The sequence below is a fragment of the Neopsephotus bourkii genome, unplaced genomic scaffold (genome assembly GCF_033783945.1).
Source record: "Neopsephotus bourkii isolate Nb327-2 ecotype Australia unplaced genomic scaffold, CSIRO-AGI_Nbou_v1 NB_196, whole genome shotgun sequence".
Classification (NCBI taxonomy): Eukaryota; Metazoa; Chordata; class Aves; order Psittaciformes; family Psittacidae; genus Neopsephotus; species Neopsephotus bourkii.
Window position 1 is genome coordinate 11559765 of NW_026900709.1, and position 12580 is coordinate 11572344.

General features: G+C 40.5%; 1 protein-coding gene across 2 annotated transcripts in view; it reads left to right on the top strand.

The window, feature by feature from the left end:
- The window catches only part of OLA1 (Obg like ATPase 1), a 136654-nt gene that overhangs the window by 26672 nt on the left and 97402 nt on the right, over nucleotides 1-12580 (top strand). The window contains exons 1-3 of one of the 2 annotated variants that reach the window (XM_061380257.1): nucleotides 8614-8772; nucleotides 9032-9132; nucleotides 10954-11097. In XM_061380257.1, coding sequence (XP_061236241.1) covers nucleotides 9032-9132; nucleotides 10954-11097 — 245 coding nt within the window. In that variant the 5' untranslated portion in view covers nucleotides 8614-8772. Of the gene's footprint in view, nucleotides 1-8613; nucleotides 8773-9031; nucleotides 9133-10953; nucleotides 11098-12580 lie in introns of those variants that run through there. The other variant, XM_061380246.1, reaches the window with a different exon arrangement.

Below are 12580 nucleotides of genomic sequence, written 5' to 3' on the forward strand. Positions count from 1 at the left end.
AGTTACAACTTTTCATTTATCACTTTTTTGCAGATAGTTTTCTAAAGCATTTATTTTGATTACTTGTTTATTACGATTTGCTGCTTCAAATTAGAACCTTGACTTATTTTAGTAATGGTTCTGAAACCTATGAATACATCCTGGGTGTAAAAGGCCTAATAAGAATCTTGTTATTTCCATAACATAGTGGTATTGCTGTAAACATCACAAAGTAATTATGTTTTCATCATTTTATTCAAAGATGTGCAGTGCTAATACTTCAACTTCGATATCATTTTGAAACCACTATCCTGAGAAGTACGTAACATTAGAAAGAAGGCAAATTATTAACGCAGAGTGGCATAGTCATCAATAGGCTACAAAATACACTTCTGAAATCATGCTTTTACAAACATGGCACAGGCTGTGCTGTAGCACTGTATGCTCTGAAAGCTGCAGATATATTTTAGAAAACACTGATGAAGCCATTACTGCTCCATCCATTTGTTCATAGTATATATCATTATTCAAGAAATTTAAGAACTGTAATGATGGAAAATCACACAGAAAGAAAAGGAACATGGACTTTGTCAGAAACAAGGGCTACATTTTTATTCAAGAGGCCCATAATGATGGAAAATCACAGTGAAAGGCAGAGACGAAACAGGGATCCCATAAAGGGCTGACACACCACAGTGGCACAAGTAGTAGAACAGTCATAGCAAGCGGTTAAAAAGAAAGCAAACAAAATTAACTAGACAAGAGCTGGACTCGGGGCTGAAGCACAAAACGGAAACAAATCACAGCAAATGCTGAAGATTAATTTCGAAGTATCTGCTGAGAATGAGTGGAGAGACAAGTTGCATCAATATTAATGAAGCTGAAATAGAACTCCAAACGACCACGAGTACAAAATGGCACACAAAGCATTTTCTTTTAAATAGGTTGGAGATTGGATCATGAGACCTTCAGGAAAATGAACAGAATTCACAAAAGATGTTGTTAAGGGAAATGTGATAAACAATCACAACATAGATCTTAAAAGAGAACCACAGAAATATTAATTAGCAGCACATATTTATTTTAAAACAATGCTTTATAGAGGAGATATCCAGGAAAGTAAGCAAAGGATATTTTCTGATATCCAGTGATCAATAAATGGCTTAAAAGATCTTGTATATCTTCAGGTGCCAATCTGAGTTTTTTCAAGCAATGTAAGAGAGCTAGGCGCTTCAAATCCTTAGTAATACATTCTACTTTAAGATCACATAATGTGCAAGGGCAAACTGCTCCCCACCTTGAACTGCAAAAAAGAATAAATATATGTTATATGTTGGCAGTCAGCTCTGTGCAGGCAGGAAATAAACTTTTCTTCCCAAATTACTTAAGCTACCCACTCGTATTAGACACCAGTGACTACAGGCTATGGAGCTTTCAGAGATTCTTAAGTTCTTGACATTAAAAGTTTCTGCCCCACCAGCTGACAACTGTATTCACTCCCCATCAGATAGCCTGTGGTTAGAAACAAGGGGTCACACTTTAAGAACCTGATTTCTAAAAAAGACCAACACAAATGTGTACTTTTTCAGATGATGTTGTCAGGAGTCCTGTAAATTGTAGCTGGCATGTCAAATGGAAGATCTAGCTTAGTGAGAAAGCAGAGCAAGTGAGTACCTTTCCTGATAAAGATCACTCTTCCCTATGAGAATTCCTTGTGACATGCAAAATTTCGGTGTTGCAGAGATACAATCAGTTGATCCGTTTCACTCATGTAACAAATTAAACTGTTAAAGGTTCTGCATCTGAAAGAAGAGTGGCCCATGTGTTTTCTTCCTTTTGTAGCAGGTCACTGATGTTATTTTGGTGCCTTGCCACGGCTTCTCAGCAGTAGTCTTCAGTGTTCACATTGCGCTGACTGCAAATACACTAACCTTTCTTTTACTATGTAGTAAGGGCATAGTGATCTAAGTAAAGCTATTGAGAAGAATTAAAATACCCTGTAAGCCAAATTCTGGTTTAAAAGGGAGACTGGTATATAAAATGTATGTGTAGGTGTGGATTAGATTTGCAGAAGAATAATTACTTGTGGTAGGCCATGCTCTTGTGTTTCCTTGGAGCGCAGGAACTACATATCGGCAGCCCATAGTGTTTGAAAATCCCTGTGTGGAATTTGGTTTCTGAAATCCATATTGGTGAGATGTGTATTCAAGCATCCACACTGTTAAGTCATACTTTGGTTGCACCCACAAAACTATTAGTATTATGAGGCAATGGGATTTCTATGATTGTGTTTTATTTCATAACACAATGGTAGTAAGCTTTACCACTTGGTGAGTAATTTCCTGGTGTTTGGTAATAGGATTGCATAGTCCTTCCAGAACCCCTCTGCAGAGGTCTTCTCAGGCTGTTGGCTGATCACTGAGCACTCCTGGTGTGCTAGTTCTGTCCTGCTGAGTGCATCCTCCATCCCAGCACTAGCAGGGTGGGACAGTGAACTCTTCCTATTACTGACATGAATTTAATTCTCATTTTGGGAAAACAGAGCATGGGATACAATGGGTAGACTATGGCTAAACACAGCTTTGTATTCAGTTGCATTGGCCCCTTAACACTTGAGTACAGGGAGTATTGCACAGAGAGTACTGCACAATTTGGAGCAGAAAGTTAGGAACAACCTTGTAAATAAATTATGGGGAAAATACTGGTGTTGAGTGAAGCTTTGCTGAGCTGCTGAGTTTTTTTCCAAGTAGAGAACTATGAGAATTATATCCTGAATTCAGGGACAGAAGTCTCCCTACTTGTACATTAGACCATCTCCTTCCATGTTTAATAATACCCTTCAAGGTACCAAGTACTATTTTACACTCATGTTCCTTTCTCATACTTGTTCAACTGTCAAGCATCTTGATTAATTCACCCTTCAGTGCTACCATCCCCAGTGCTAAATAAATTAAATCTATGATTTTTCTTAGACCACTACCATTTATGCTCTTCCAACGGTCCTTAGGGTTTCATTTGGAGAAAAAAGCCCAAACCAACAACAACCAGTGGTCATGCTAGGATGGTCCTTGCATCTTTGAAGCTTAGAAAAAGCCTCGTGTTGTCCACTCCATAATCAGTCCCCATTTAAGACAATTTTCTGTTTTTATTAGTAGTAATCATATACCTATTTTTATTTTAGATTGGTACTTTCTTTTACACTGTTATTTGCTACGCTACTGAAAAGTTCAAAGTAGACCTGTCATTTTTGAACTGAAATTTCATTAATTCCTAGGTAATTCCTCCTACTATAGTACCCCTCTCTCCTTGGCTTTTGCTCCTTTTCAGTGGGTTAATCTGTCTTTCACTATTCTTGCTATGATAATTTCAGTACGCATTATACTGTTAGTGACGTTGTCCATGTTAAAGTTATGAAATTGGGCTAAAATTTCCAGTTTCATGATCTAGAAATATTATCAATATGTGGCAGATCAGACTGTTCTGCATTATGTGCTTCTAGACTACCACAGTCTGGGATATTGCAGAAAGGGGTGAGAGCTGCTTTATACCTCCACAGCAATTCTGACTGACTTTGGAGCAGTACAAACATCATTAACAACCTGTCACCATTCTTTACCACTAACTAACTATATTTTAACCTAAATTAGTTGGTTGATATTATTTTTTTTTCTCCTTCTTAAATGTACAGTGTTAGCTTTTTTTTTAGTGGGGAAGGGAAACCATTGTTTTAACAAGGATAGTTAGCACAATACAAAAATGTGAAAATGAGTGAATATGAACCACGTAGTATAAATTGAAGTGTACAAAGAACAGTACAAGGTTCGATTATCTATAAAACTGGATGAATCCACAGTTAAAAGAACAAACCCTATTGAAACCTACCAAACATAATGTTTAAGAATGTTGTATTAAAGCACAGTTCAGCTGGGTGATGAGTACCTTTAAGCTCCACACAACTCAATGAACAGCATTTAGTTTGGACCGTGCCCTTGAACAGTGTTTCTTTTTAGGAAGACTGTATTACTGGGAAGCATTCAGTTCTCTCCAAGTGGCACAGACCCAGGCAATTCAGGAGTAGTGGTGTGCAAAAGCAGCTGTGTTCTTCTCACCCCCTGGGTTGCACTGAATATTGCCTGGTCACAGCAAGGATCAGGGGCTCTGTCTTTATTCTTTGAGTTCTACAAAACCACTTATTTTTGCAGTTAACAGTGACTTTGCAGTAAATACATGTTCTGGGCAGCAAAAAGCAAAAACTATGTTGGTGGCACAAACCACAAAGTGTTTGTTTTATTACTCTCCCTTAAACATTGTTTTTAATCAGGTGGAGTTGCTCCAGGGCTGTTTGACTTCTGCACGTGTTCCAGCTGTACAATAAGCTGTATTTGTGTGCTGTTTCTGTGTTGGAGAGTTGACATTGAGATGGTTGCTCTCTAGATGTTTTTTTTCCATTAAACTTATAAAGCACATTTTGAATGTAATACAGTTAAGATTATAATGATTTAAACTATGTGCGCCAGTTTAAAATTAGGGTTTTGCCATTATGACAGACTTGGATAGGAACATTCAACCAAGTAAGGCAAACCATGACTCTAAAAGCAACTTGAAATCAAAAGCATGTAAGATGAAGTCTTACATTGTCAAGGAATGACTTCCAGCTGAAGGAATCAAATGCTTTAAAGTCCTATATCTGTATTTAGTGAAGTGGCCATGCTAACAGTAAATTAAATACAGAGATCAATGTAGTAAAAGGAAAAGCTCTCCAAAAGTAGCCTTTCGGGAAGTCTGGTCTTTTCAACAGAGCTAGGCAAATCCACCCCTTATTGTTGCTGTGCAATGGTCTCACATAAGCCTATTTCAAGATGAGTATGGAAAAAAGTGGGCTGTCTTGAACTTTAGAAGGATGGAAAACTAAGATATGTTTCTTCCATTCCTGAAAAGGAAACTAATTTGGTTACTGAAGCTTGTGATCTAGGGATGCAAAGCTACTCTGCAGCTATTTGTAAGTATTTTTGGTTATTGTCAGTATTTTGACTGTTCAGTGTGGTAATCTGTTAGCTTTATTCAACCACTAAATAATTACATTTTAATCTGAATTAGTTGGCTGATATTATTTTTTTCCCTTTTAAATGTCTAACGTTAGCTTTTAAGATGGTAGAAAGATCATATAAGCATGTTACCAACAAGAACTGGCTGTTCCTGCTGTCACTATCACTATACCAATAGAAAAGCTCTGAGCAGATACTGTATTCTTTTCCTCAACTAAATTATAAAAAAAATCATGTCACAGAAAAAAACATTAATTTATAACAATATTTTTTATATGCAATTCTAAATTAGTCTTAGTAAGTGTCCTTTCTTAGGAAAAAAAGAAGTGGGTTTTTGGGGGTTTGTTTTGTTGGGTTTGTTGGTTTTTTTTTTAATGCTGAAGATTATATTCCTTTTATTGTGTCAGAGATGATATATAATCTGATGATACTCTCACCTTGACTCCTTTGCTCTGGTGTTTTTCAAGTTTTGAGAATTTTATCTTATGGACTTAAAATAGGACATGCTATAAGAACAGTTTTTACTGCCTTCTCTCCTTCAATTTTCCTAGCAGGCAAACACTTGATGGTGCCTACCTTTAATGGTTCAGAGAAGCGGAGCCTGAGCTGGAAAAATGTCTTTAATTTTTTGAAGAGTCCTGGTCTGACATCTGTAACATTCCACAACTGTTTTTTCATAGATCCTAAATGTTTCATGTTTTCTTCTTGAATTCTCTATTTTATTCCCTGTTCATCCTTTTAAGAGGATGATTACTGTTTATGCAATTGCCACATGAATTGTTATAAATAAATCCCGATGTGTTTACAATGGGCTCCTCTTGACCACACACCATCTTTATAAGTCTCTAGATAAGCACGAACAAGAATCTAGTAATGTGCCTAACTGCCAGTGCTCCTTTTAATCCAAAGAGCACACAGATGCTCAGGGCCCTTTTCAGGGTGCTGGGTATTTCACCTTTCCAGAGCTTCCCACTCTGGTGCAGGATTGTTGGGGCAGGAAACAGAAGACCAGGAAATGTGAGCCCTTGTCTCTACTTGGCAGTGAACAGCGTTACTCTTTGTGCCTTGATGTTTCCCTTTCATTTACGTTATTATTTCCACAAGGGTACAGGTTCTTGTTCAGTCTCCTTGCAAGCCATAATCATCTCGGAAAGCTTTTGAAGTTCGCGTTCACTAAAAAAGCCTGTAGAGAAGGACATCCTAAATAACAGCATCATGTATTTTGACAGGGCCAATTTAGGTTGAGAGAATTGTTGTTTTCTTGATGAAGACTTATTTATTTATCTTTTGCAAATTCTTTCTACAGAACTTAAGATGAAGTTAGGTGGAAAAGGAACTGTCAGTTAAAATATTTTTAAAAGACTCACAAAAGGATACTGCACATGCAACTAAGGTATTTACATTCTTGATAGTTTCTGAAGATAACATTAGCACAGATCTATGACAAAAGAGAAAATTGACCGAGACATGGAACGTAGATGAGATGTAGTCATTACTGACTCATATTAAAGTATCTTTTTCTGTACAGATTATATATTCAAAATAATGCTATGCATGGGAATTGGTGATCTTAATGGCTCTTATAGCTGGGTAGAATTATAGAATAGAATAGTTAGGGTTGGAAAGGATCTTAATATCATCTAGTTCCAACACCCCTGCCATGGGCAGGGACAAAACTACCTTCATTCTACTTACAGACTAAATTATATACATATTTGTTTGAAACAGCAAATGGAAAAAAAACCTTTATTCTGAGAACTATGAGCATAGTCCTAAGTGTACATGCTGCTGCCTAATGCCTCCTAGAAATACTGACTTCTGAAACCAATCACTTCTTCCCAGAACTGACCTGAGGGTCAAATCTAGCTTTGCATCTGGGGACTGAATAAACAAGCTTTGCATTTCTGCACTGCTCTTCTAAGGGACAGCAAAATTGACTTTGTAGAGCCAATGTTGAAGCAGCAAAAGTGCAGTTTATAATAATGATTGCTCATTCCACTAAATTCCTATTTACAGGTTAAATGGAACCCCTATGTGCAGATAATTGTAAGCTCTTGCAGATCCCTTTACTTCCTCCTGCCCATTTTGATGGATACTGCTGGATAGAATAGCTACAGCAGGGTTTAGTGTTCCTCTTCTGGAAGTGGAGATTGGACTCCTCATTTGCAGCAACTCTCCCAAGGGTTTTGCTCTTGCCTCCAGCTCTGATCCATGGGGCTTGGGAAATTAAATGACTTTTCCTTACATTCCAGCTTTCTGTGTAGAAGCGATGCAAATGCTCAGTTTTGTAAAGCAGCTGTGAGTCCTGACAGCAGGTTGCTAGTGACTCTTACAAGCTGTTATGTGGACAAAAACCTAATGGCTCATTGTGCCATGCACCAGAGCTGCAGAGTAAGTCTGCGTAGCCTCTTTGTGGCGTATTTCCACACTGTGTGCCCGTCATGGTTTAAAACCAGTCAGGCAGCTCGTTCACTCACTCCCCCCCCCTTCTTGCCTTCCCCCTACTCCTGGAGGGATGGAGAGGAGAATCGGAAAGAATGCAACTCCCACGGGCTGAGATAAGAACAGTTTAGTAACTAAGGTATAACACAAATCACTCCTGCTACCACCAATAATAGTAATGATAAAGGAAATAACAAGGGAAGAGAATACAACACCTCAACACCAGCCGACTGATAACTCACCCCCCCAGCCTGACCAAGCACCGGCTGATACCTCATTCAACCCTGCAGTCCCCTAGCCCTTCTGTGTAACTCTCCATTACATCCTGGGCATGACGTGCTGTGGTATGGAATACCTCTTTGGTCAGTTTGGGTCAGGTGTCCTGTCTCTGCTTCTCCCGGCTTCCCCTCCTCCCTGTCAGAGCATGAGGCTCACAAAGTCCTTGGCCAGACTAAAACATCTGATTGGTAACTAAAAACATCGGTGCTGTCAGCACTGTTCCCAGGCCGAAAGTCAAAAACACAGCACTGCATCAGCTACTAAGAAGGAGAAAAATGACTGCTACTGCTGAACCCAGGACAGTGCCCGATAGGCAAGTGTGAGGGAACCATCCCTCAGAGAAAGGGCTACAGAACAAAACCAAAAGGTTAGAAAAATAAACCTGAGTTTTGTTACCCACAGTCTGGGGAGAATGCAGCTAATGAAGGCCTTTTCCTACTCCTAGGGCATGAAAGGGTGAAGAACCCTGGCCAGATGCTTGTTTTCTGCATGGATTCCTCAAGCAGTGTTGTACTTCGCACCCCCAGTTTGGTGTTTTCTTGCCCCATCACCTTTCTTCCACCAGTTTCACCACGTGGCCCTTCTTCCCAGAGGCACGGCTCTGTGCCTCGCTGATTTCTGGGAAGAGGGGTGGAGAACAGGAGGCCAACTGCTGCTTCTAGGAACGAAGCTCGGGGTGTCCAGCGTTCTCCTCATAGGGGGCCGGTGCTCTCCTCCGGACTCGCCGCCGTGGCCACCAGCGGGCCTCGCATGGAACCTGCGCTAAGCATGCGGATGCCGAGGGCCGTGAAGCGGCGGCCGCCGGCTCCCAGCCCAGCGCTGTCGGCGCGCAGTGACCACGGGGCAGGCTCCTCGCCAGCGCCGCCCTCCTGGGGCGACCTTTCCCCTCTCGCGGCTCCCGACCAATGGGCGGGCTCGGTCCCGCCTGTTCCGCCGGCGTGTTCCGCGTGCGAACGGGCCGCTCGTGTCTCTTCCTACTCCGGGGCGGGGACCGCGGGGACCGCGCAGCCCGGCTCCGCCAGCTGAGGTGAGCCCCGCCGCGCCCGCGCTTGCCCCGCGGGCCGGGGAGTGGGGCACTGTGGGGAGGGAGCCGCCGGGCCCGGACTGAGGCGCTTCCGGGCCCTGGGGAGCAGCCGCGGCTCCGGCTGGCAGCGCGGGGCGGGTGTTTCTTCTCGGCCTTTTCGAGGCGGAGGCCCCGGGTGTGCCGGGAGGAACGGGGTGGAGAGTGCCCGGCGGGACCCTGGGCTGTGGTACGGCCTAAGCTTGCTCCCGTTCTATGCTTTCAGATGCCCCCGAAAAAGGGAGGCGACGGGGTTAAATCGCACCCGATCATCGGCAGGTTTGGGACGTCCCTGAAGATCGGGATCGTCGGGCTGCCTAACGTCGGGTAGGTGATGGGGAGCGCTGGGCTTGGGGCTGGCTGCTGGCAGAGGAGCAGGCCGGGGCTCCCCGCTCTCCCCAAGCTTGTGCCTGCTCCAGGTAGAGAGACCTGGCACAGTGCCTGGGTGAAGAGAGGTGTCTGTGTGTGTACGCGATGGGGGATACAGTGTAAGTCTGTTTGCTGCGCGATAGGCTTACATATTCAGTTTGAACTGTGTACAGGTGGAGAGATATAAAACAGGTAGCGTGAGGCTGGTATGTGTAAGCCTGGACTAGGTAGTGGTATAGAATTAAAAGGAAGAAAAGTCTTGGCAATTGCTGATTTTTATAAAATCCAAATCTTTTGCAAGTTTTTATGCAAACGTAGATGCACACATACCTGTGTATACAAATTCCATTTATGTTGTAGGTTTGTTGTTTTTTTTGGAGAGGGTGGTGTGTACAGGAAGGGGTAAATGGTACCATAAGTGTTATTAGCAGTGAAGAGGACTCCCATTCTTGAAAATTCTTCAGAGTAATGAAAAAAGTTGTATAAAAAGTTGATAGAGTTTAGGAGAGATGATGCAAGGTGAATCTCTCTGTCACACTTCTCATCTGCAGTTGTTATAGCTCCTCAAAGAACCCATACTTAAGGCATTTAAAGATGATGATGAATTACCTGGAGAATATTTGTGTGAACTGTTGGTGTTAGTTTGTGTATCATATTTACTGAAAGAAGTTGTCAGCAGTCTCAAATTTGAAATATTTTAAAAAGTTAGAGGAAAAGTCTTTGAGCATGTCTGAGCGCCATGAGTTCTGCTTCCTTTTCATTACCATTTATTTTATTTTTTGGGGTGTGGGTAAGTTGCATACCAGAAAGGAAATAGTTAGCAGTAACATTGTATATGTAACATGTCAATAGGGAAAAAGAGCATTTGCAGTTATGTTATGATGTAATTTTCAAAGAAGGCTGTGACTGACTTTTGAACATGGTGGCTGCATGCAGGGCAACTGTCAAGTTTTTTTTCCTCCCCCCCCCCCCCAGGCCTGAGAAGTTCTGTGGATCTAAAAAAACCCACCACAAAACACCAGAATACTTACAACAGAAGATTCAGGAGTTAAGAACTTTCTCTTAACAAGAACTCAAGAATTGCCCTCTTTTGGTTAAATAAATACTAACTAGCAAAATAATCAGCCTCTTGGTTTAAGTGGAAATGTTCTTTTTTTTCCCTTGATACCACTTGTATTTTTTCCCCCTGATATTTAACAAGGATGAAAAATATTTGCTAAGGTATAACTGTATATTTTTATATGCATGGAAGATTACTTGTAATTGATTAATTGTTGTGGTTTGCTTTCTGTGCCCCTATTTTCTCTCTTAATTGTTGAATTCTATTGCTTAGATACTGAAATTATGTTAATACATAAATAAATCTGAAGAAACAATACATTTGGGGAAAGGGCTTGTGAGTCTTGGCAAAATCTGTTCGTTCACAATAAGTTTCAAGCATCCTTATCCATTTCTCACTTTGTGCTTGAGAAGAATGAGTAGTGGCTAATACAGCTGTGCTTTGCTTTCGACTGAAAACTTTGCTAACTGACATGTAATATCTTCACTTAGGGTAATTTTCAAGGGCAGGGAAGAGGTAAGCATCAGTGTGTTTCAGTGGGGCACTCCATATGTGTATTTGAAAGTGTCCTGTACTACAATCAGGGTAGTGGTCACTGTTGTTGAAGTACAGAGAAAGTTCAGTATTGCTTTTGAGTTGGAATAAGATGTGTTTCTATCCAGCTCTTTTAAATAATTCTAATCTGAACTTCTTTAAGAATATGTATATTTTGTTTGTAGGAAATCGACATTTTTCAATGTGTTAACAAAGAGTCAAGCAGCAGCAGAAAATTTTCCTTTCTGTACTATTGACCCCAATGAGAGTCGAGTACCTGTGCCAGATGACAGATTTGACTTCCTATGCCAGTATCACAAACCTCCAAGGTAACTCAAGTTCTTCATCTTTTTTTGCAGTTAAGCTGAAATAGTATTACTGAACACAGGGTTTTCATAGGATTTTAATGCAATGTCTTTAAGTTTTTATGGACATATGTTTTAGAATGTGAAATTACATTCTTGTAATACATACGTATGAGAATGAGAAGCCTAGTTGCTGCTAGTTGTTGCTCAACACTGTTTGGTGCTTGTGTACCTGTCTTTGAAGCTGGTGGCTCCCAAGTGACTTGGAGGATCTTCTGAAGAGATTTGGAAAATGAACAGTAGTGGACATACCCAATGTGTCATGAGCTCACTCATTTGTAAAGTTTCTACCCTGTATTTTGTGTCATTCAGAATATTGCATATGCTGTAGGCAGCCAAACGAATATCTGTCAACATACCTGTGCTCTCAGTCTTTTTACAGTAAGCTTTGTGAACGGCCTTTTTTCCCCTGATCTTTTTATAGGCTCTGCTATTTGGTATATTCAGGGATATTACTACAATGCTTCCTTATTCTAGGATTGTATTAATTTTGTCACATTGATGGATTTTTGTTATAGATTGTTACTGTAATCTACTGTACATATTCAGTGTGGGGACTGGATTCTTGCTTGAACAGCATTAAGGTGTTCTCAGAAAACAAAGTTAAGTAAGTGTTTGACTTGTTAATTTCAGTTTTCAGTTACTTGCAAAGGGATCTTGAATAAAATGAACCTACATAAATGGTAGGGCAAATTAGCATGCACTCTTTGTTCAAAGCCTTAGTTTTAAAGCGAGCTCACGCCCACAATTAAAGAAGATTGATTAGTCACTGGTCAGAAAAACCCCACCATTTGTACTTAATTTTCAGGTCCAAACAGGTTGCTTATTTCTCTAATTGCTGTGTACTTTTTAAATACTGAAAAATGCATTGATATGGAGCTGTCTGGTTAGGTGCATTGTTACAAGATGTTGTCTTGTTTTTCCTGCTCAAGGATCATAAACCAAAACTCTACTGAATTTGAAACAAAACTTTCCAGCTGTTGGCTGGTTTTGGTAATGGTGTGGCTTTCAAGTTTTGTTGGTAAATTTGTTATTTAATGATAGTGTATTGCTGCTTTGGCCAGGTCAGTAGTCTCTTTTTCTTTTCACTTAGCTGTGACTGGCTGCTTCTAAATTAACAGTTGAAGTGACAAAAAGATTACGATCTCTCCCCTCATCCTGCCTTAGGTCATCTCTCCTCACAAGGAGTGCATACCTGTGTGTGTTCTCTGACTTTCAAACTCTGCCCCCCTCTCCCCCCCCCCAAAAAGCCACCTGCAAATATTAATCGAAATAGATACATTTAATAATAAAAATTAATATATTAAAATATTAATGAAATTGGATAATAACCTGGATAATCAGCTTTCATTTGAATGGTGTTTTGGCATTTTTAAGAGTGTTTGTTACTTAAAATCAGTGGATGTGGGGATTGGTGAGTAGTTACAGCTTGTGAGTTCACATATGT